Source organism: Pituophis catenifer, unplaced genomic scaffold (genome assembly GCF_029215685.1).
Source record: "Pituophis catenifer annectens isolate HBS135680 unplaced genomic scaffold, rPitCat1.0.hap2 SCAF_9, whole genome shotgun sequence".
NCBI lineage: Eukaryota > Metazoa > Chordata > Lepidosauria > Squamata > Colubridae > Pituophis > Pituophis catenifer.
The window spans coordinates 6,887,336-6,907,027 of NW_027256889.1; the positions used below are offsets into that span (position 1 = coordinate 6,887,336).

Sequence of the window (19,692 nt, forward strand, 5' to 3'; positions counted from 1 at the left end):
ATTTATGGGATAATTACCTTGCGCTGCCTTCCATCTATCCTTGACTTACAGCAGTTTGTTTAGTGACTATTCAAAGTTACAACAGCACTGAAAAAAGTGAGTTATGACCGGGGGTAGGCTCTAGAGGTTTGCAGGGGTTCAGGAGAACCCCTAGCTAAGATTCTGTGCAATTCGGAGAACCCCCAAATCCCACTCCTGGCTGGCCCTGCCCACCCCGCCCCTCCCCTCCAAGGAGTCCCCACGTGTCCTGTTTTGGATGCAGGGAAGTGCAGGGCACATATGGAGGCTCGGGGAGGGTGAAAAACAGGCCTACCGGAAGTTCGGGAAGACCAGAAACGGGTCTGTTTCCGGCCTCCAGAGGGCCTCCGGCGCCTGGGGAGGCCGTTTTTGCCCTCCCAGAGCTTTGAGGAAAGTCTCCGGAGCTCAAGGAGGGCAAAAACGCCCCCCGCCCCCTGCCATGGTGCAGGAGGCTGACTAGGCCACACCCACCATGGCCATGCCTACCCAGCAACCGGGCAGAGAACCCCTTGCTAAAATATTAAAATAAAATAAAATAAAATTTTAAAATAAAGCAACAGATGATATTCATAATAACTCATAAAAGGGATGGGCCCATCTAACTAAGGTAGCCGTTGAGCTGGATGAGTCTCAATAGTTCTCTGTCCTTTATTTTATCTTGTGCTGCTTTGTAGAAACTCTTAGAAGCTGCCCTGGGTTGACAGCTCTCACACTGGATTCCAAGCATTGAGGTGAGGCTCGGAGATGCAACAGGAAGCCCTCAACAAAATTCAATTAAAATAGGCTGAAGCTCCCAATAGGTGCCAGCAGCATCGCCCACCTCTCCCTTATAGTTACCTGGATCTCTTTGATGTGAAAGGCCAAGATCAGGATGATTAATCCCACGGTAGAGAGGGTGATGAGGCACTTGGTCATGAAGGCGTAAGCGAACCACTGAAAGGAGAGCAAGAGAGAAGAGATATGTGAAGGAAACTGTTGTGACCCAGGCCCAAGTAAGTATTATCAGACGCAATCAGTTTGAAAACAAACAGACTTTATTAGATCAGCTGAGAATTAACTCATTCTCAGCGTAGTCCAAACTAATTCAAAACAAATTCTTCATAACACAATTCTTCAGCCTTATCACCAACCTTAGTCTAATTAGGCAACCTGCCAAAGGCTTTTCTTGGCAAAACTTCAGGAGCAGAAGACGCCGACAAGAAATAAATGCAGCAAGACAAGAAACAAATATATAAATGTTGTTTTCTGACAAAGAGCCCAAGAGCCGTTGCTGGTCTTTTAAGCCTTATGGGAGGGGCCAATCATCTCTTGGCCTTACTCCCAAGTCGTCCTCTTTGCTTTAGCTGCTCTTGCCTTCTGGCAGCTCTTCTCATGCGTACATTAGGAACAGGCTCCTCCTATTCCTCTGACTCTCTGCTGTCAGCCTCTTCGACACTCCCAAGTCTGCACATCACTCCCAGATGGCCCTGGCCCTATCTCTGCCTCTGATGCAGAGCCCTCATCTGGGCCTTCCCCAGCCTCCAGGACTGGCCCATATTCTTCCTCAGCCTCATCACTGTCTGACTTCGCTGCCAGTTCCGCACGCTGCTGGCAGACCACAAGAGAAACTCCTCAAGTCTATGAGCCTAAGACCAATGAAAGTTTGAGAGGTCTCCCTTTGGTTAGAGAAGAACCTCTAACTCTCCTTCCTTCAACTCTTCCCATGGCTATTTTGACTTCCATTCCATTCAAACAGGGGACTGTGACCGCCATGTTCCCTCTGGCCAGAGGTCGGCTGCTGCCCGTTTGGGCGAACCAGTATTTCCGACTACCGGCTGGGCCCGTCACCCGCCTCGCTGCTATCCCGTCCTATATATCTCACTCTCTGGCTCGCTCGCCCAGCCCACGCAGTCCAGTTGATTTCCGCCCCTCTCCCGCTCTATTCATCGTGGCTGCCCAAGAAGGTATGCTGGAAGCCACACGTATGAAATCACCGTGTGTTTGAAGCTGCGCGGAAGCGCACTCACATTTTCAGTTCTGCACTAGGTGAACTGGTTGTTAAATTTTGCACAGCCCACCTCTGCCTCTGGCCATTAAATAAGGCCCGTAGAGCATGTACGAATGTGCATGAAGCACATTCTTTTGCTGAAGAGACAACCATATCCCATCCCATCCCCCCCCAAGGTGGCACAAGCAGTGGTATGTCAAGCCAAAACAGCCAGTAGACTTTCAAAGCTGTTGCAATGGCTTGGAAAAAAACACACCTATTTTAACGATATATATTTTTAAAATATATATATATGTGCATAAATTCCTGAAACGTCTGCAGGATTTCACTCAAAGGATGTCCATAGCTTGTTTCTTCTGCAACGCATGATTCTGCTGGACAGTCTTTTTTTTTTTTTTTTGAAAAGCAGTTTTAGGGAATGTGGACCTTTGGAACGATGACAAGAAGTTGAGGCGTTGAACCCAGCTTTTCCCAACCTCCCCCTATGCAGACTGGTGGACTGTAGTTCCCTGAATTTCCAGCTAAGCCAGGGAACTGGGAGAGTTGCCATCCCAACGTGTGTCCTAAGGAGGTAATGTTTCATTAAAAAATTGCCAGATGAGGAAGATTTATATAAGCCCACTGTTTGCCTTTTTTGGGGGGGCGGGGGGAGATTTGTAGGCCTTTTTCATGGTACAGTTATGGAGAAATTGCAATTTTTATGGGGATTATATTTTATGAAGAGAGAGGAAAGAAGGAGGAAGAAATTGCCATTTTTAAGGGGATTATAGAGGAGGAGGAGTCAGACGATAAAGAGGAAGAGGAAGAGGAGAAGGAGGAAGCAGCAGCGCCAGAGGCCACTGTAACAGCATTGCCAAAAAGGCATTAAGAGTTGTTAACCTAATCTTGCGAAGCTTCTTCTCTGGTAATATTGTACTGCAAACTAGGGTATACAAAACCTTTGCTAGACCAATTCTCAAATACAGCTCGTCTGCCTGGAATCCACATTGTATATCAGACATTAATACAGTTGAGCGAGTCCAGAGGTATTTCACGAGAAGAGTCCTCCACTTCTCTACTCACAACAGAATACCTTATGCCACCAGGCTTGAAATTTTGGGCTTAGACAATTTAGAACTACACCACCTTCAGTCTGACCTAAGTACACCAAATTATCTGCTACAACATCCTACCTGTCAATGACTACTTCAGCTTCAACCACAACAATACACAGGCAAACAATAGATACAAACTTAAGGTAAACCGCTCCAAACTCAACTGCAGAAAATACGACTTCAGCAACAGACTAGACAATGCCTGGCATGCACTACCTGACTCTGTGGTTTCTTCCCCAAACCCCCAAAACTTTAACTTTAGACTGTCTACTGTTGACCTCACCCCATTCCTAACAGGTCTGTAAGGGGGCGTGCATAAGCGCACCAGCGTGCCTACCGTCCCTGTCTTAATGTCCCCAATTATTCGTATCCATTTCATGTATTAATAACCATGTTTATACTTATATCTGTTATCTTAGACATGTTTGACAAACTAAATAAATAAATAAAAATAAAGGAAGAGGAGGAGGAGGAGGAGGAGGAGGAGGAGGAGGAGGAGGAGGAGGAGGAGGAGGAGGAGGAGAAGAAAGAAAGAAAGAAAGAAGAAAGAAAGAAAGAAAGAAAGAAAGAAAGAAAGAAAGAAAGAAAGAAAGAAAGAAAGAAAGAGAAATTGGAATGTTTAAGGGGATTATTTATTTGTTTTGTTTTATTTATTCAATTTATATGCCGCCCCTCTCCGAAGACCCAGGGTGGCATATAAATTGGAGGAGGAGGAAGAGAGGAGGAGGAGGAAGAGAGAAGAAGGAAGAAGAGAGAAGGAGATTACTGTGATTTCTTAGTACATGCCAATATTTAAGGTGCACCTATATTGCACAATATTGGTTACCACCTTTAAAGCGCTCCATGGCTTAGGACCTGGTTATCTACGGGACCGCCTGCTACCACCAATAGCCTCCCACCGACCAGTACGCTTCCATAGAGAGGGGCTCCTCCGGGTGCCGTCAGCCAAGCAATGTCGTCTGGCGGCCCCCAGGGGGAGAGCCTTCTCTGTGGGGGCACCTACTATCTGGAACGAGCTCCCCCCGGAGATACGGAGGATCCCGGATCTGCGTACCTTCCGTCGCGCGCTCAAGACTTTCTTATTTCATCAAGCTGGCCTGACCTAAGTCTTTTTTCCCTTTTTAAATGGAAATTTTAAATTCGTTTTTAAATTATTGGGGTTTTAAATTTGTTCAGCCAAATTATTTAATTCCTTTTATTTTATTTTAAATTTTGTATTTATATGTTTTATTCTATGGCTGTTCGCCGTCCTGAGTCCTTCGGGAGTAGGGCGGTATATAAATTCAATAAAAACAAAAAAACAAAAAAAACCTTGAATGTGCACATATAAAAACCGTAACACAGCTGTGGCCCCCTGCAAAGGGAAGCCATCCCACCCAGCCTGGAGGCCTGCATTCCCACTAGGATCATCAGCCTCACGCAACATCCTTGCACTCTTGACATCTTGCTGGAGGGATTATGATAGGTGAATTCACCCAGGCCAGGCCAGGCCAGGCCAGGCCAATACCTGGCTGTCAGCCACGGAAGCTGCCTGGAACTCCAGAAACCACCACGGGGCAATCCGTTCAAGGTTAACAGAAGGAAGTCATTGTTCACACAGTTTAAACAAAAGATTATTAACAAGGGATTCGCTGGCCCGGGAGTCACACCTTATCTGTGCTGAAAGATCCGTGTTTGCTTCCCATTTGTTTTTTTGGATCAGGGACAACGTCAGGCTCCTGCGGCAGCTGTGGGGACCACACGATCTCTACGGGGCCCCTTCACGAGTCTTGCAGCGTTCAAGACAAACAGAGCACCTGGCTTGGTGCCCCCGTTGTAAATAGCCAAAATTAAATAGGCATTTCATTTCCCGCAATTCTCCCGGCGCGGCTTGGAGCTAGGCGCCGGTTGTTTAGTCGCTTTTCTCCAGGGCCATTGTAATTTCAAACCGTCACTAAAGGAACGGTTGTAAGTCGAGGATTGCTTATCCGTGCAGCTCCCAACACATTCCGTGCGACGTAAATGTAGCCTGTATCCCTAAAGACTGAGTCCAAAGATATTCATATCTGATGCAGTGGTGGAATTCGAATTTTTTACTACAGGTTCTGTGGGAGTGACTTGGTGGGTGTGGCAGGGAAATGATACTGCAAAATGATACTACTACTGCAGAGCCTATAGTGCAGTGGACTAAAGCACTGTTATTAACAGATTAACATCTGCTGCTTGCAATTACCGCAAGTTCAAATCTCACCAGGCTCAAGGTTGACTCAGCCTTCCATCCTTTCAAAGGTAGGTGAAATGAGGACCCAGTTTGTGGGGGCAATAAGCTGACTTTGTATAAATATACAAAAGTATGAAGGCTATTGCTTAACGCATTGTAAGCCGCCCTGAGTCTCCGGAGAAGGGCGGCATATAAATTAAAGCAAAAAAAAAAAAATCCCCATTCCCTCCCCACTCCTGGGGGAAGGATATTGCAAAATCCCCATTCCCTCCCCACTCTGGGGCCAGCCAGAGGTGGTATTTGCTGGTTTTCCAAACTACTCAAAATTTCCGCTACCAGTTCTCCAGAACCTGCTGAATTTCACCCCTGATTTGATGGCAACAGTCTAGCTCAAAATGCAGCACCTCTATTTTATGGCCGAAAATCAGGAGTCTGGAAGGAGTCTTGGTGAATCCGACTTCCCTGTTGACTTTGCTTGTCAGAAGGTCACAAAAGGAGATCATGTGACACACACATACACACACACACACACACACACACACACACACACACACACACACACGGACGCTGCAACCGTCATAAATATGAACCAGTTGTCAAGCATCCAAATGTATGTCACATGTCCATGGGGAATACTGCAATGGTCGTAAGTGTGAAAAATGGTCGTAAGACGCTTTTTTCAGTGCAACTTTGAACGGTCACTAAATGAACCGATGCAAGTCGAGGCCTATCTGTACTGTCTTTTTTCTCCTTACTGTTATGGAAGGAGTTAAATTTTGCCACCTCAAACACGGGTGAGGTGAGTGAGTAACGCTGTGCCAACCGACCAAATGTGCGATTGTGTTTTCTTATTGCCGTGACATTCAGCCAGATAAACTACCTTGACACCTGAGCCAGGTGCTCTTTTAGAAGAAGCCGCCTGTTTCAAGGGAAGTCGGGTCTCCCCGGCTGTCAAGTCATAACTCCGGACATGCTTTTCTTGCAAACAGCACATAAAAGATATGCTTGCAGCAGGAGAGCGCCATAAAACGTTTCTTTGGAAAAAGTTTTACAATCCGCCTGATTCACCGTTCCTAAGGAAACAGGTGCCACTTATATTCCAGGGATCCTTGTAAACTCCCCTTTGAAGATGATAAGGAGCTCGTGAAAAGTCTCAGGTACGTGCTGGAGAATAATGTTTGTTCAGCTTCGAAGAAGAGGCATTGCTCAAGTTTGATTTGACAAGGAAAATAAAAAGCAATGGATTTTATTATTATTATTATTATGGGTATTGAAGGACAGCCAAGGCAACAGCGGAGAAACATCCTCAATAAATATGACTGCAACCAGGCAAAGGGCCTTCGGAGGTAAACAATCAAGATGTGTGTTCGCCCTATACGTACATAAATGCCTACAGTTATGTGATCCCCACTTGTGACCTGCCCAGCCAGCTTCCAAGAAGGAAAGTGAATGCAGGAAGCTGAAATCACCTAGCAACCATATGATTGACTTCACAACGGCAGTGTTTCGCTTAACAACTGTGACACCGCACTCAGGTCAGAAGCACCTTTAGGTTGAAAGGATTAGCCAGTGACATCACCGTTACCTGGGAGGATGCCCAGTTGGGGGCTGTTTTTATGTCCCTAGCAGGAGCTGGAGCGAAGGACGAGAGCTCACCCTGTCCTAGGACAGCAGGGTCTTGAACGCTTGCTAAGCTCCATGTTCTAACCATATGAGCCACTGTGTTCCTACAGCTGTGGCAAAAAAAGATTATACTGCACACACACACACACACACACATCACACACATGCATATTTATATACACAGCAGGTTTCATCAAAGCACACCAAAGCCCACCATCCAGTCAGAGCTGAAGAAGTTTCTTGGATGAGAAGCGAAACGTCTTCAAAGAAAAAACAGAAAGTCCAGTTGCCTCTTGAAAAAGCACCTTTGGGATCGCCAGCCCCTCACGCAGAACCATCCCCACAGCCAGTCTGCAAAGCCGGAAAAAGGTTGGGGAACTCTGATATAAGTAGTGTCTATGAACAGGGTAAAGGTTAAAAAAAATGTTTTTGAGAGATGTTTGTCAACTCGCAAAGCATCCCTGGCCTGCTCTCGAGTTGCCATAGGCCAGGGGGGATGGGAAACTGAAATGGCACAGCAGCCAAAGGCAGATGCACATTCCACGCTTATCTGTCTCAAGGCTGTATCCCAGGGTTACCTACAGCAGCCGAGGGGAGTGACTTCTAGAACCTGCAAAATTGCTCCATTGGCGAATGTGATTGATGACACACCCTGGGGTGAGGGGGGAAACAGGGTCATAATTAGAGCGTAAATTACGTAGGGTCAGAGCTGGCTTCACTTGGGAAGGTGCCGACATGAAGCTCCTAATAAACAACTGGATTTCTTTTGAAGCTTGGCTCGAGACTCACGATTTAATTAGGGCATCTGTCGGAACCCTGACAGCGTTGTTGTTTAGTGGGGAATATTTGAGCACGAGGGGATGGAGGGAGACCTTTTCAGAGAGGGGAGGTTTCCACACCACAGTGGTACAGCATCTAAATTCAGGCACTAGGCAACTGGCAAGTGTTTGTAACCCTTGTGGTGTCCCACAATCATATGATCACTTGGTTTATAGCTTTCTAAACTGGCTTCTGACAAGCCAAATCAACGGAGGAAGCCAGATTCACCCAACAGCACATATAATTCATTTACCAACTGCAGTGATGGGCTTAGAAGGGGGGGGCTCAAAAAATGGGGCACAACTGTCTTGTTTAGCAGTGGAAACAATGGGCTCAACTGCCGTCATAAGTCAAGGACTACTAGTAGATCAGCATTTCTCAATGGGAACAACTTTAAACTGTTGTCAACTTCAGCTTGCTGGCTGGGGAATTCTGGGAGTTGAAGTCCACCCGTCTTAAAGTTGCCACGTCTCCTACCTTTTTGTAAGCAGAAGAGGGAAGTTCCCACCACTGAGGATTGTTCTCTTGTTAGCACCTGTCACCAGGCTATCCAAAGTCATATTTATCCTGACTCCAGTCCAGCTGCGGTATATATATATATTTTTCTCCACTCGTAGCCATGAAGGGAGCAATTGTGCCTAAACAAGAGGGACTTACTTGTTCCTTGGACTCGGATTATGTGCCAGAATTAGTTGGAGAAGAAAATAAAAGGAAAGCGGGGGAAGGAGGAAAAGGTGTTTCCGGATAGAAAGCTCCTAGCAATATCAAGCACAGCTTTTCTATTTTTTTTCTTTCCCTCGCTGTGCTAAGAAACAAGGGGAAAATACTGTAGCTTCCAGAGATAAGATCTGGAACCCTGTGTTGGAAGAAATGTCCATCTGGGTTCAGTTCCAAGTGGGGAGAAAGACACTGGAAACATGGTGGCTGTTTGGAAAGATGATTTTTAATGTGGAAAGGATCACATGGTTTTGAGGTCCTGGACAAAAAGGCACATGGAGTGGAGAGAGGGATTTATTTATATACTCTCTTGGGCCCCACCTTAGAGTTTCCTGTTCTTGTACAAGAAATGTATCCCATTGGCTGTCAGACTCCCAGGAGGCGGGGGTCTTAGCTAACTTTGTAGGCTCTCTGTGTCCCCTGGACAGAGACATAATTCCCACCGAAAAGGTGAAGCTGTGATTGTACAGGTAGTCCCGCTTAACGAACTATGGCCCTAATTCCGGCTCAATTTCAGTCATTAGTCTAGAACTACCTGTTTCCATGATGGCCTGCATATGAGAGCTGATTCATCCAGCGGCCTCACCTGAGCTTACTCATACAGCAAAAATGCATTGCATGTAGGAAGGGTTACACATGAAGAAGAATTTCAGTCTGATCAGAAGCAGAGACAAGCTCCAGATATGCCATAAAGCCATTATTTAAGGAGCTGTACTCAACTCAATATAGAATAGAATAGAATAGAATAGAATAGAATAGAATAGAATAGAATAGAATAGAATAGAATAGAATAGAATAACAGAGTTGGAAGGGACCTTGGAGGTCTTCTAGTCCAACCCCCTGCTTAGGCAGGAAACCCTACACACTTCAGACAAATGGTTATCCAACATCTTCTTAAAAACTTCCAGTGTTGGAGGTTTTCACAACTTCTGGAGACAAGTTGTTCCACAGATTAATTGTTCCAACTGTCAGGAAATTTCTCTTTAGTTCTAGGTTGCTTCTTTCCTTGATTAGTTTCCACCCATTGCTTCTTGTCCTGCCCTCAGGTGCTTTGGAGAATAGCTTGACTCCCTCTTCTTTGTGGCAGCCCCTAAGATATTGGAAGACTGCTATCATGTCTCCCCTGGTCCTTCTTTTCATTAAACTAGATATACCCAGTTCCTGCAACCATTTTTCATATGTTTTAGCCTCCAATCCCCTAATCCTCTTGGTTGCTCTTCTCTGCACTCTTTCTAGAGTCTCCACATCTTTTTTTATATCGTGGCAACCAAAACTGGATGCAATATTCCAAGTGTGGCATTACCAAGGCAATATAAAGTGGTATTAACACTTCACGTGATCTTGATTCTATCCCTCTGTTTATGCAGCCTAGAACTGTGTTGGCTTTTTTGGCAGCTGCTGCACACTGCTGGCTCATATTTAAATGATATGCCCAATAGGTTTAAGTCATCCGTCACGGTTTATGTTCATCAACCAACTGTGGTTTCTAAAGCCTCACCTGAGCTTACTCATATAGCTAAAATGCTTTGCATGTAGGAAACGCTAGAAATCAAGAAGAATTTCAGTCTGGTCTTGTTCCCCAGAAGCAGACACAAGCTTCAGACATCCCATAAAGCCATTATTTTAGGAGCTGTAGTCGGCTAAATATGCCCAATAGGTTTAAGTGATCGATCATGGTTTATATAAACCACAAAAATGCTACGGTAGTCCCAAAGGTGCTTATTTTGGAGGCTACTGGACTTCTTGTTTTTTTCTTTGAAGACATTTCACTTCTCATCCAAGAAGCTTCTTCAGCTCTGACAGGACAGTAGATAGAAGGATTTATATTCCTTGCAGACAGCTAGTCATTTGCATCCTTTTAGAGCAGTGTTTCTCAACCTTGGTAGCTTGAAGATGGGTGGACTTCAACTCCCAGAATCCCCCAGCCAGCGCTGCTGGCTGGGGGATTCTGGGAGTTGAAGTCCACCCATCTTCAAGCTTCCAAAGTTGAGAAACACTGTTTTAGAGGGTCCTCAGACAGACAGCCTATGCTTTAAGCAAATGCAACCTAAAGACAGGGTCTTGCTCCAGAAAGTCCTACCTACAGACGTTAAGCCTCGCTGGGCCAGAACAACATGAAAAGATGGTTTTCTAAGATCTGGATCAGGAGTCAGCAACCTGTGGCTCTGGAGCCGCATGTGGCTCTTTCACCCCTCTGCTGAGGCTCCCTGTCAATCAAAATATGCGTCACAACCGCCAATGTGGACCCCCGCCGGCACACGATTTATTGAGCTTTTCAACCCTCGGTAGGCCAACCATGGATAAATCCAAGAAAAGAAAAGTTTCAGAAGAAAACAGAAGGTTTAATTCAACTACATATGCTAGTTTTGTGGCCGCTCAAGAAATAGTCAGGCACCGGAAGGGTTTTGTGACTCCCGGTGTTTTCTTTTCTGTGGGAAACGGCTCCAAATGGCTCTTTTAGTGTTTAAGGTTGCAGACCCCTGATCTGGATTGAAGGCCAAATATGGCCCTAGGTTCACGCAATACCACAAAGTCCATGTTGTGTGTCCCGCAAATCCTAGGCTGCCTTTGAGGCTTGCATAGTGTAAGAGGAGAGGGCTGACATTGCTGCAAAAAAGTACCTGGACAGACACACCTAGCTGAGTGTTCTTCTATCCTTCCATTGCTGGCAAACACTCACCGTGTGTCACTGCCTTCGAACTGCTGCTGGCATTGTAATGAGCGCTGTGACCCATTCAACTTCCTCGGAAACAGCTCCCTACAGCTGACTAACAGGCCCTTCATCAGAAACCAGAGCCTTGGTAGTACAGAGGTTTAAGGCACCCTGTTATTAAGCTGGTTATTAAGACCAGCTGCCTGCAATTACTGCAGGGTTCGAATCTCGCCAAGGCTCAAGGTTGACTCAGCCTTCCATCCTTTCTAAGGTAGGTGAAATGAGGACCCAGTTTGTGGGGGCAATAAGCTGACTTTGTATAAATATACAAAAGGATGAAGGCTATTGCTGAGCACATTGTAAGCCGCCTTGAGTCTTCGGAGAAGGGCGGCATATAAATCAAATTAAAAAAAAAAACAGAGCAAAGCAAGTGGTTGCGAGATAAATGGGTATAAAACAGAAAAACCACAGGAGAGTTTTCAAGAGCAAAGAGATGGGCCCCGCCCTCATGCCAATAGTCATTGGCACAAGAAGGCAGTTCAAAAGTAAGTAATTCCGGTAGGAATTACCTACCGATTTTGACCCATCCCATGCTCCATCCAGTCCTCCAGTAGTAGGGGCTTGAGAAATGGATGTCTTGAAAGGGAAATGGGAATGCAAAGGGGGGACCCCCAGCAGACCCCCATAGGTGGTGGATGAGTTGTCTTTGGCTTAGCTGGGTTATCAGCGACATACGCAAGCTTGAAAATAACATGAGACCCTCATTCCTTTCTTTGCTGGTGCAGGAAATGAAGGTGCTTCAGAATCCTGACTGACAAGTCGTCTTCGACTTAATGATCGCAACTGGGACTGGGACTTTCATTGCTAAGTAATGCAATTGTTAAGTGAGCCATGCCTCATTTTTACAACCTTTTTTCTACCATGATCGTTAAGCAAATCCAGCTTTCCTTGTTTGATTTTCTGGGAAAGTTGCAAATGGGGATACGTGACCCCAGATGTTGCAACTGTCCTAAATCTATCCTAGATGCCAGGCACCAGAATCCTGATCGTGTGACACCTCTCCAGGGACACTGCAACCATCATAAGCACGAGGACTGGCTGGAATTTCATTGCTGTCAAAACCTTGAACCGTCACTAAACAAATGACTGTAAGTGAAGGACTACCCGTCATTTGGACAGGAGTTGGCTGTAAAGGTAGAGTCTTTACCATTAAGAAGGTAGCTCATTTACATAATGAGGCAGCACATTTACATAATAATTTTGGATTTAGTTTAGTTTACTTTATTGTCATTGCACATGGTGCAACGAAATTAAATGCCGTCTTCAGGGTACATTTTAACTATAAAAATAAAATAAAAACACAAACATGCATCCTTTACATTCTATATAATTGAAATTGAAAACACGATATTGCACTATATCGTAGAATTCAATATGGTTATTGCCCTGGGATAGAAGCTGTTTTTCAGCCTATTTGTCCTTGGTTTTATTATCCTGTACCGTCTGCCAGATGGTAATAGTTCAAAAAAAAAAAGGGTGCCCAGGATGAGATGGATCTTTAAGAATGTTTTGAACTTTCTTAAGGCAGCGGGAACTATAAAGCTCTTCCAAAGAGGGGAGGGGGCAACCAAAGATCCTCTGGGCAATGACGTTGACCCTCTGGAGCGCTGTCCTATCTGCCACGGTGCAATTGGCAAACCATACACAGGTGTGGTAAGTTAAAAATACTCTCTATGGTGCAGCAGTAGGAGGTCACCAGCAGTTTTTCATTCAGTTGTTGTTTCCTGAGAAGTCTCAGATAGTATAATCTCTGCTGGCCCCTTTTGACAAGTGTTGCAATGTGAGGTCCTCTTTTTATGATAACATCCAGAAGCTTAAAACTGGCCACTTGCTCCACTTGGTCTCCATTGATAACCAAGGACTGGATGCAGTGGTGGGTTTCAAAAATTTTTACTACCGGTTCTGTGGGCGTGGCTTGGTGGGTGTGGGATGGCTTGGTGGGCGTGGCAGGGGAAGGATACTGTAAAATCTCCATTTCCACCCCACTCCAGGGGAAGGATACTGTAAAATCTCCATTCCCTCCCCAATCCAGGGGAAGGATACTGTAAAATCTCCATTCCCACCCCACTCCAGGGGAAGGATACTGTAAAATCTCCATTCCCTCCCCAATCCAGGGGAAGGTTACTGCAAAATCACCATTTCCTCCTGATCAGCTGGGACTCGGGAGGCAGAGAATAGATGGGGGCGAGGCCAATCATAATTTTTACTACCGGTTCTCCGAACTACTCGAAATTTCCACTACCGGTTCTCCAGAACTGGTCAGAACCTGCTGCAACCCACCTCTGGCTGGATGTCTGATCTATTCCTTCTCTACCTTCTATTTGAAAAAAAAACCGCAAAAATGCATAAATGCAGCCCCTTTGTACCCATTGCAGAACTTCTGAGTAATGCTTTCCTTCACGTCTCCGACAATTTCTGTGCCGTGTTCCCGAACAAGGAGGAGAAAAAACCTAAACAGATCCAGGAGGGAGCCAAGGTCTGCTTGCAGACTCAAGATCAGGGGGAATGAAAAAAAAAATCCTCATCCATCAAGGGAAACTGACCGGCCTTTTGGTGGCGGTCAGGCAAAGACGAGGAGCCGGCAATCCGGAATAAGGAAGAGCTGGTTGGGAAAGCAGGTCTCTGAGCCGATATGGGGCACGTGTGCCAGGGCCCCTGGCTCTGCGCCAAATGTGGGGGAATTGTGCAATCCGCCAACTCCCAAACAAAAGGCCGCTTTCTATCCCATCGGTAGCCCAAAACAAGGAAGTTCCTTCAAGATGCTTCCTCAAAGCTTTTGGGGCTGTCAATCCAAAAGCAAAGACAAGCATTCAACGATTGCGCCAGCCCCGCAGGAAATCTTCGTCTTCCTCTCGCTGGCACGCAGCCTTGAGAAACCCAACTGGGGTTTGCACTGGCCGTTTCTCACACGTTGATCCCTGCGAGATTTGAAGGGGGATTTAAGGCTAAGATGAATACAGGATCTCTTGCAGGAACACGGCCTGGGTCGCTCTTATTGCAGCTCCTGCAAGACACGGCTGGGAGTTTTGCTAACTGAACCAGGAGGAAACACACGTAGAAACACACACAGGCCTAAACACACACATATATCCTGATTCTTGTTGTTGTTGCTTCCTTGATCTCCGGGCTGGCGGCCAAATATTTTGTGGGAATTAAAATCCCGAGCTGCCTGCCTCCCCTCCGCGCACCCTTTTCACGATGTGTTGTTTTGAACTGGCACACTCAGAATGGAAAGTTCCGCAGATGTTTCGCCATCTCCACGAACTTGGTTTGCACACTTAGCTCCCTTGTGTTTTCCACTAACCCCCCCCCCCCCCCGTTGCACCGGGGAGTGGATGAAGTGGCTGCCCGTAACTCGCATCCCATAATGAGCGCCCGCTGCCAAAACAAGCAGGATATCAGGATTGATGAGGATCACAATGCAGGTACATGAACTACCGAGCACAATTCTTTCACTTCAAGCCAAATTGCTCCGGGCTGTTTGTCGATACTGGCTGGAGAACAACCTGAAAAGTTTTCATATCGGCTATTCTCCTGCTGTAGCCCTGCAGGCTGCAGCTCCAGGGTGCCAAAATGTTTGAAATTAAAATCTTGTCTATGATCCTACGGAAATAATAACAGGACAGGTAGTCCTCGGTTTATAACCATTTGTTCATTGACCGCGAGGGACACGGTGGCTCAGCGGCTAAGAGGCTGAGCTCGTCGATGAGAAAGGTCGGCAGTTCAGCGGTTCGAATCCCTAGTGCCGCGTAACGGGGTGAGCTCCCGTTCCTTGTCCCAGCTTCTGCCAACCTAGCAGTTCGAAAGCAGGTAAAAAATGCGAGTAGAGAAATAGGGACCACCTTTGGTGGGAAGGGAATGGTGCTCTGTGCGCCTTTGGTGTTGAGTCATGCTGGCCACATGACCAGGGAGACGTCTTCGGACAGCGCTGGCTCTTCGGCTTTGAAACGGAGATGAGCACTGCCCTCTAGAGTCAGGAACGACCAGTATGTACGAGGGGAACCTTTACCTTTACTTTAGTGACCAAAGTTACAACAGCACTGAAAAAAAGTGATGTATGACCAGTCAAAAGAACAGAATAATAGAGTTGGAAGGGACCTTGGAGGTCTTCTAGTCCAACCCATCTCTTCTTAAAAAGTCCTTGCATTTATGACCACTACAGCATCCTCAGGGTCACGTGATCAAAATTAGGGCCCTTGACAACCAGCAACCAGATCACCATCTGCGATCTTCTCAGCTGGCTTCCGATAAGCTAACAGGGGAATTCAGATTTGCTTGATTCACCGAACAACTACAATGATTTGCTTAACGACTGTGGCAAAAAAGGTCATAAAATGAGGCCTGACTCACTTAACAACTGCCTCGCTTTGGGGTGAAAATTCTGACAGCCCCAACCGTTGTTGTAAGACGAGGACTGCCTGTTGTAGTAGCGGTTTGTCGCTATTATTCTTTTAAATCTTGTTCATCCTGTTGTACAGGTAGTCCTCGACTTAACAACAGTTCATTCAGTGACCAGTCAAAGTTTACAACAGCACTGGAAAATGTGACTTATGACCATTTTTCACAGTTACAACCTTTGAAGCATTCCCAGGATCATGGGATCAAAATTCAGATATTTGGCCACTGGTTCATACTTATGACCATTGCTGTGTCCCAAGGTCACGTGATTCCCCTTTTGCGACCTTCTGACAAGCAAAGTCAATGGGGAAACCAGATTCACTTAACAACCGTGTTACTAACTCATCAACTGCAGTGATTCACTTAACCACGAAGCAAGAAAGGTCATAAAACGGGGGCAAAACTCACTTGACAAATGTCTCACTTAACAAGCAGAAATGTTGGGCTCGATTGTGGCCATACGTCGAGGACTGTATGTTGTTGCAGCGGCGGTAATGTTGCATCATTATGACTACGATTGTTATTATTAAGGTACAGTTTGCAAGGAACAGAGCCAGAGGTGGGTTTCAGCAGGTTCTGACCAGTTCTGGAGAATCAGTAGCGGAAATTTTGAGTAGTTCAGAGAACCGGTAGTAAAAATTCTGACTGGCCCCGCCCCCATCTGTTCTCTGCCTCCTGAGTCCCAGCTGATCAGGAGGAAATAGGGATTTTGCAGTAACCTTCCCATGGAGTGGGGTGGGAATGGAGATTTTACAGTATCCTTCCCCTGGAGTGGGGTGGGAATGGAGATTTTACAGTATCCTTCCCCTGGAGTGGGGTGGGAATGGAGATTTTACAGTATCCTTCCCCTGGAGTGGGATGGGAATGGAGATTTTACAGTATCCTTCCCCTAGAGTGGGATGGTAATGGAGATTTTACAATATCCTATCCCTGGAGTGCGGTGGGAATGGAGATTTTACAGTATCCTTCCCCTGGAGTGGGATGGTAATGGAGATTTTACAGTATCCTATCCCTAGAGTGGGGTGGGAATGGAGATTTTACAATATCCTTCCCCTGGAGTGGGGTGGGAATGGAGACTTTACAGTATCCTTCCCCTGGAGTGGGATGGTAATGGAGATTTTACAATATCCTATCCCTGGAGTGGGGTGGGAATGGAGATTTTACAGTATCCTTCCCCTGGAGTGGGATGGGAATGGAGATTTTACAATATCCTATCCCTGGAGTGGGGTGGGAATGGAGATTTTACAGTATCCTTCCCCTGGAGTGGGATGGGAATGGAGATTTTACAATATCCTATCCCTGGAGTGGGGTGGGAATGGAGATTTTACAGTATCCCTCCCCTGCCATGCCCACCAAGCCACGCCCACCAAGCCATGCCACACCCACCAAGCCACACCCACAGAACCGGTAGTAAAAAAATTTGAAACCCACCAGAGAGCCATGGAAAGATCAGCCTGCAGGGGGAAAATAATTCGTTCTCTTTTGCTTCCTAGTGAAAAACAAAATAGGCCATTGGATAAGGACACCCGGTCGGATCCCTGAAGGACGGGAATTAGCCAATAAATAAATAAACCGATCCCATGTTAGTTTTATCTCATATTTACTCTGCTGTTGCCAGTTCTTATATTTTGAGTGGTTGCAACAACTTGCGATAACTTGCTTAGAACCACCCCTTGTAAACCGAGTTTTGCTGTGAATTTACTCAACGGGTTGGAGTTTTCTCCAATTTCCGTTTTTGACCCTCCTTGCAAAGACAAAATGCAGATTGCAACAGACTTCTAGACCGAAAAGGCAAAACAAGTGTTTTAACCCAGCGGGGAACTTGAACTGCAGAAGGATCCTCGGCCCCATGGGGCACAACCTAAAGGCCACCTTGTCTTCAACTTCTGCAAGTAGATCTTGACTTCTGGAGAATTAGGGAGCCATTCCAGAGAGTCCAGTTGGCGTAGTGGTTAAGATATTGGACTAAGGACCAGGAGACCCTTGGTTCTAATCCTGCCTTAGACAAGAAGCCAGCTGAGTGACCTTGGGCCAGTCACTCCTTCTCAGCCCTAGGACGGAAGCAATGGCAAACCTCTACTGAAATCTTGCCAAGAAAAAACTGCAAGGATTTGTCTAGGCCAGGGGTCTCCAACCTTGGCAACTTTAAGACTTGTAGGACTTTAAGCAAAGCTGGCTGAGGAATTCTGGAAGTTGAAGTCCACAAGTCTTAAAAGTTGCCAAGGTTGGAGACCTCTGGTCTAGATAGTAGCTAGAAGTCAACATGACTTGATGGCACCAAAAAACAACGAAAAGGGATATGTCCACCAATGCTGTCCACCGGCATGGTATAAAAAGCCAGGATGATAGCTACGACCACGCAGATCAAGCCCTGCCCTTTGGAGTGTGTGTAGGGGATGCCTCTCTATTTTGAGAAGAAGGAGAGGGACCCAACATATTCTCCTTTCAACTGCCAATCTAACAGAGAAGAGCAACCAGGATGATTAGAGGACTGGAGGCTAAAACATATGAAGAACAGGTTGCAGGAACTGGGCATGACTAGTCTAGTGAAGAAAAGGACTAAGGGAGATATGATAGCAGTATTCCAGTATTTGTGGGGCTGCCACAGAGAGGAGGGGGTGGCCAAGCAGTGGTGGGTTGCTATTGTTTCACCCCAGATCGGGTGAATCGGTAGTGGCGGTGATGGGAGGCTCCGCTCACCCGCCTGGACATCTCTGCGCATGCACAGAAGTGTCATGCGTGAGCTCACATGCGCCGATGAGCAAACCGATTAGCGGCCAAAATTGAAACCCACTACTGGGGCCAAGCTATTGTCCAAACCACCCGAAGGCCAGATAAGGAATAATGGATGGAAACTGATCAAGGAGACATTCAACCCGGAAATAAGGAGAAATTTTCTGACAGTGACAGCAATCAATCAATGGAACAGAAGTTGCCTTCGGAAGTTGTGGGAGCTTCATCGCTGGAGGTTTTCAAGAACAGACTGGACTGCCATCTGTCAGAAATGGTGCAGGGTCTCCTGCTTGGGGATTGTGGGGGGGGTTGGACTAGTCTGGGAAGATTCATCTGGCATCTTGGTTCTTTTCCATACTGTTCTTGAGTCTGGTTGATTGAGTAACTTAATTGGTTAATTAAATGAATTTAGCCACTGATTAGCTGGCTCAGTGGCTAAGACACTGAGCTTGTCGATCAGAAAGGTCGGCAGTTCGGTGGTTCGAATCCCTAGTATAGGTCTCTTGCGTGAGCAGGGGGTTGGACTAGATGACCTCCAAGTTCCCTTCCAATTCTGTTAACTGTTACTGATCATTTTAAACAGAATAACAGGGTTGGAAGGGGGACCTTGGAGATCTTCTAGTCCAACCCCCTGATCAGGCAGGGAATCTTATACCGTTTCAGGAAACTCTATCCTGTTTCATTTTCTACATCCCTATAACCATAAACCATAAAATTAAAGTCATGCATAATTCCACTAGGCTAAAAAAGCACGTTAAGCAAGTTTCAAAACTAATCCATCTTGGTGCATTGTGTGAGTGTAGCAACTGAGAAGGGATTTCTTTACAAGCGCCGTTTTCGGAATACTTTTCAGTAAGTAAATCCATCAACCGGGATTTTTGTCCTGGTTGAGCAGGTGGCGTTATGGAATGTTCATTAACATTCCAACTTCTGAGAGAAGGAAGCTCATTTATGGGGTGTTTAAGCCAACTTACATCTTTTTTTCCCCCCGCATTAACAGAATCTCTAAGCTGGCTCCTCTACCCTTCCCACAAGGCAACGGCCAAGCAACAAATGGGACAGGATTTTTTTCTTGGCTGCAAGGCAAAAATCACCTTTTCGGCAAATGCATGTCGTTTGCAAAGGTTGAAGAACTGGGAAGAAGTTTCTTGGATGAGACATGAAATGTCTCGTTACACCCATGTAACACCTCTCCTACGCGAGCTGCACTGGCTCCCGGTAGTCTTCCGGGTGCGATTCAAGGTGTTAGTTATCACCTTTAAAGCGCGCCATGGCTTAGGACCTGGGTACCTACGAGACCGTCTTTTGCCACCAATAGCCTCCCACCGACCAGTTCGTTCTCACAGGGAGGGACTACTCAGGGTACCGTCAGTCAAATTATGTCGACTGG

General features: G+C 46.2%; 1 protein-coding gene across 1 annotated transcript in view; it reads right to left on the reverse strand.

The window, feature by feature from the left end:
* Positions 1–19,692, reverse strand: part of KCNN4 (potassium calcium-activated channel subfamily N member 4) — a 47,432-nt gene that overhangs the window by 19,753 nt on the left and 7,987 nt on the right. Inside the window, exon 2 of the mRNA XM_070949617.1 lies at positions 856–951. Coding sequence (XP_070805718.1) covers positions 856–951 — 96 coding nt within the window. The remainder of the gene's footprint in view (positions 1–855; positions 952–19,692) is intronic.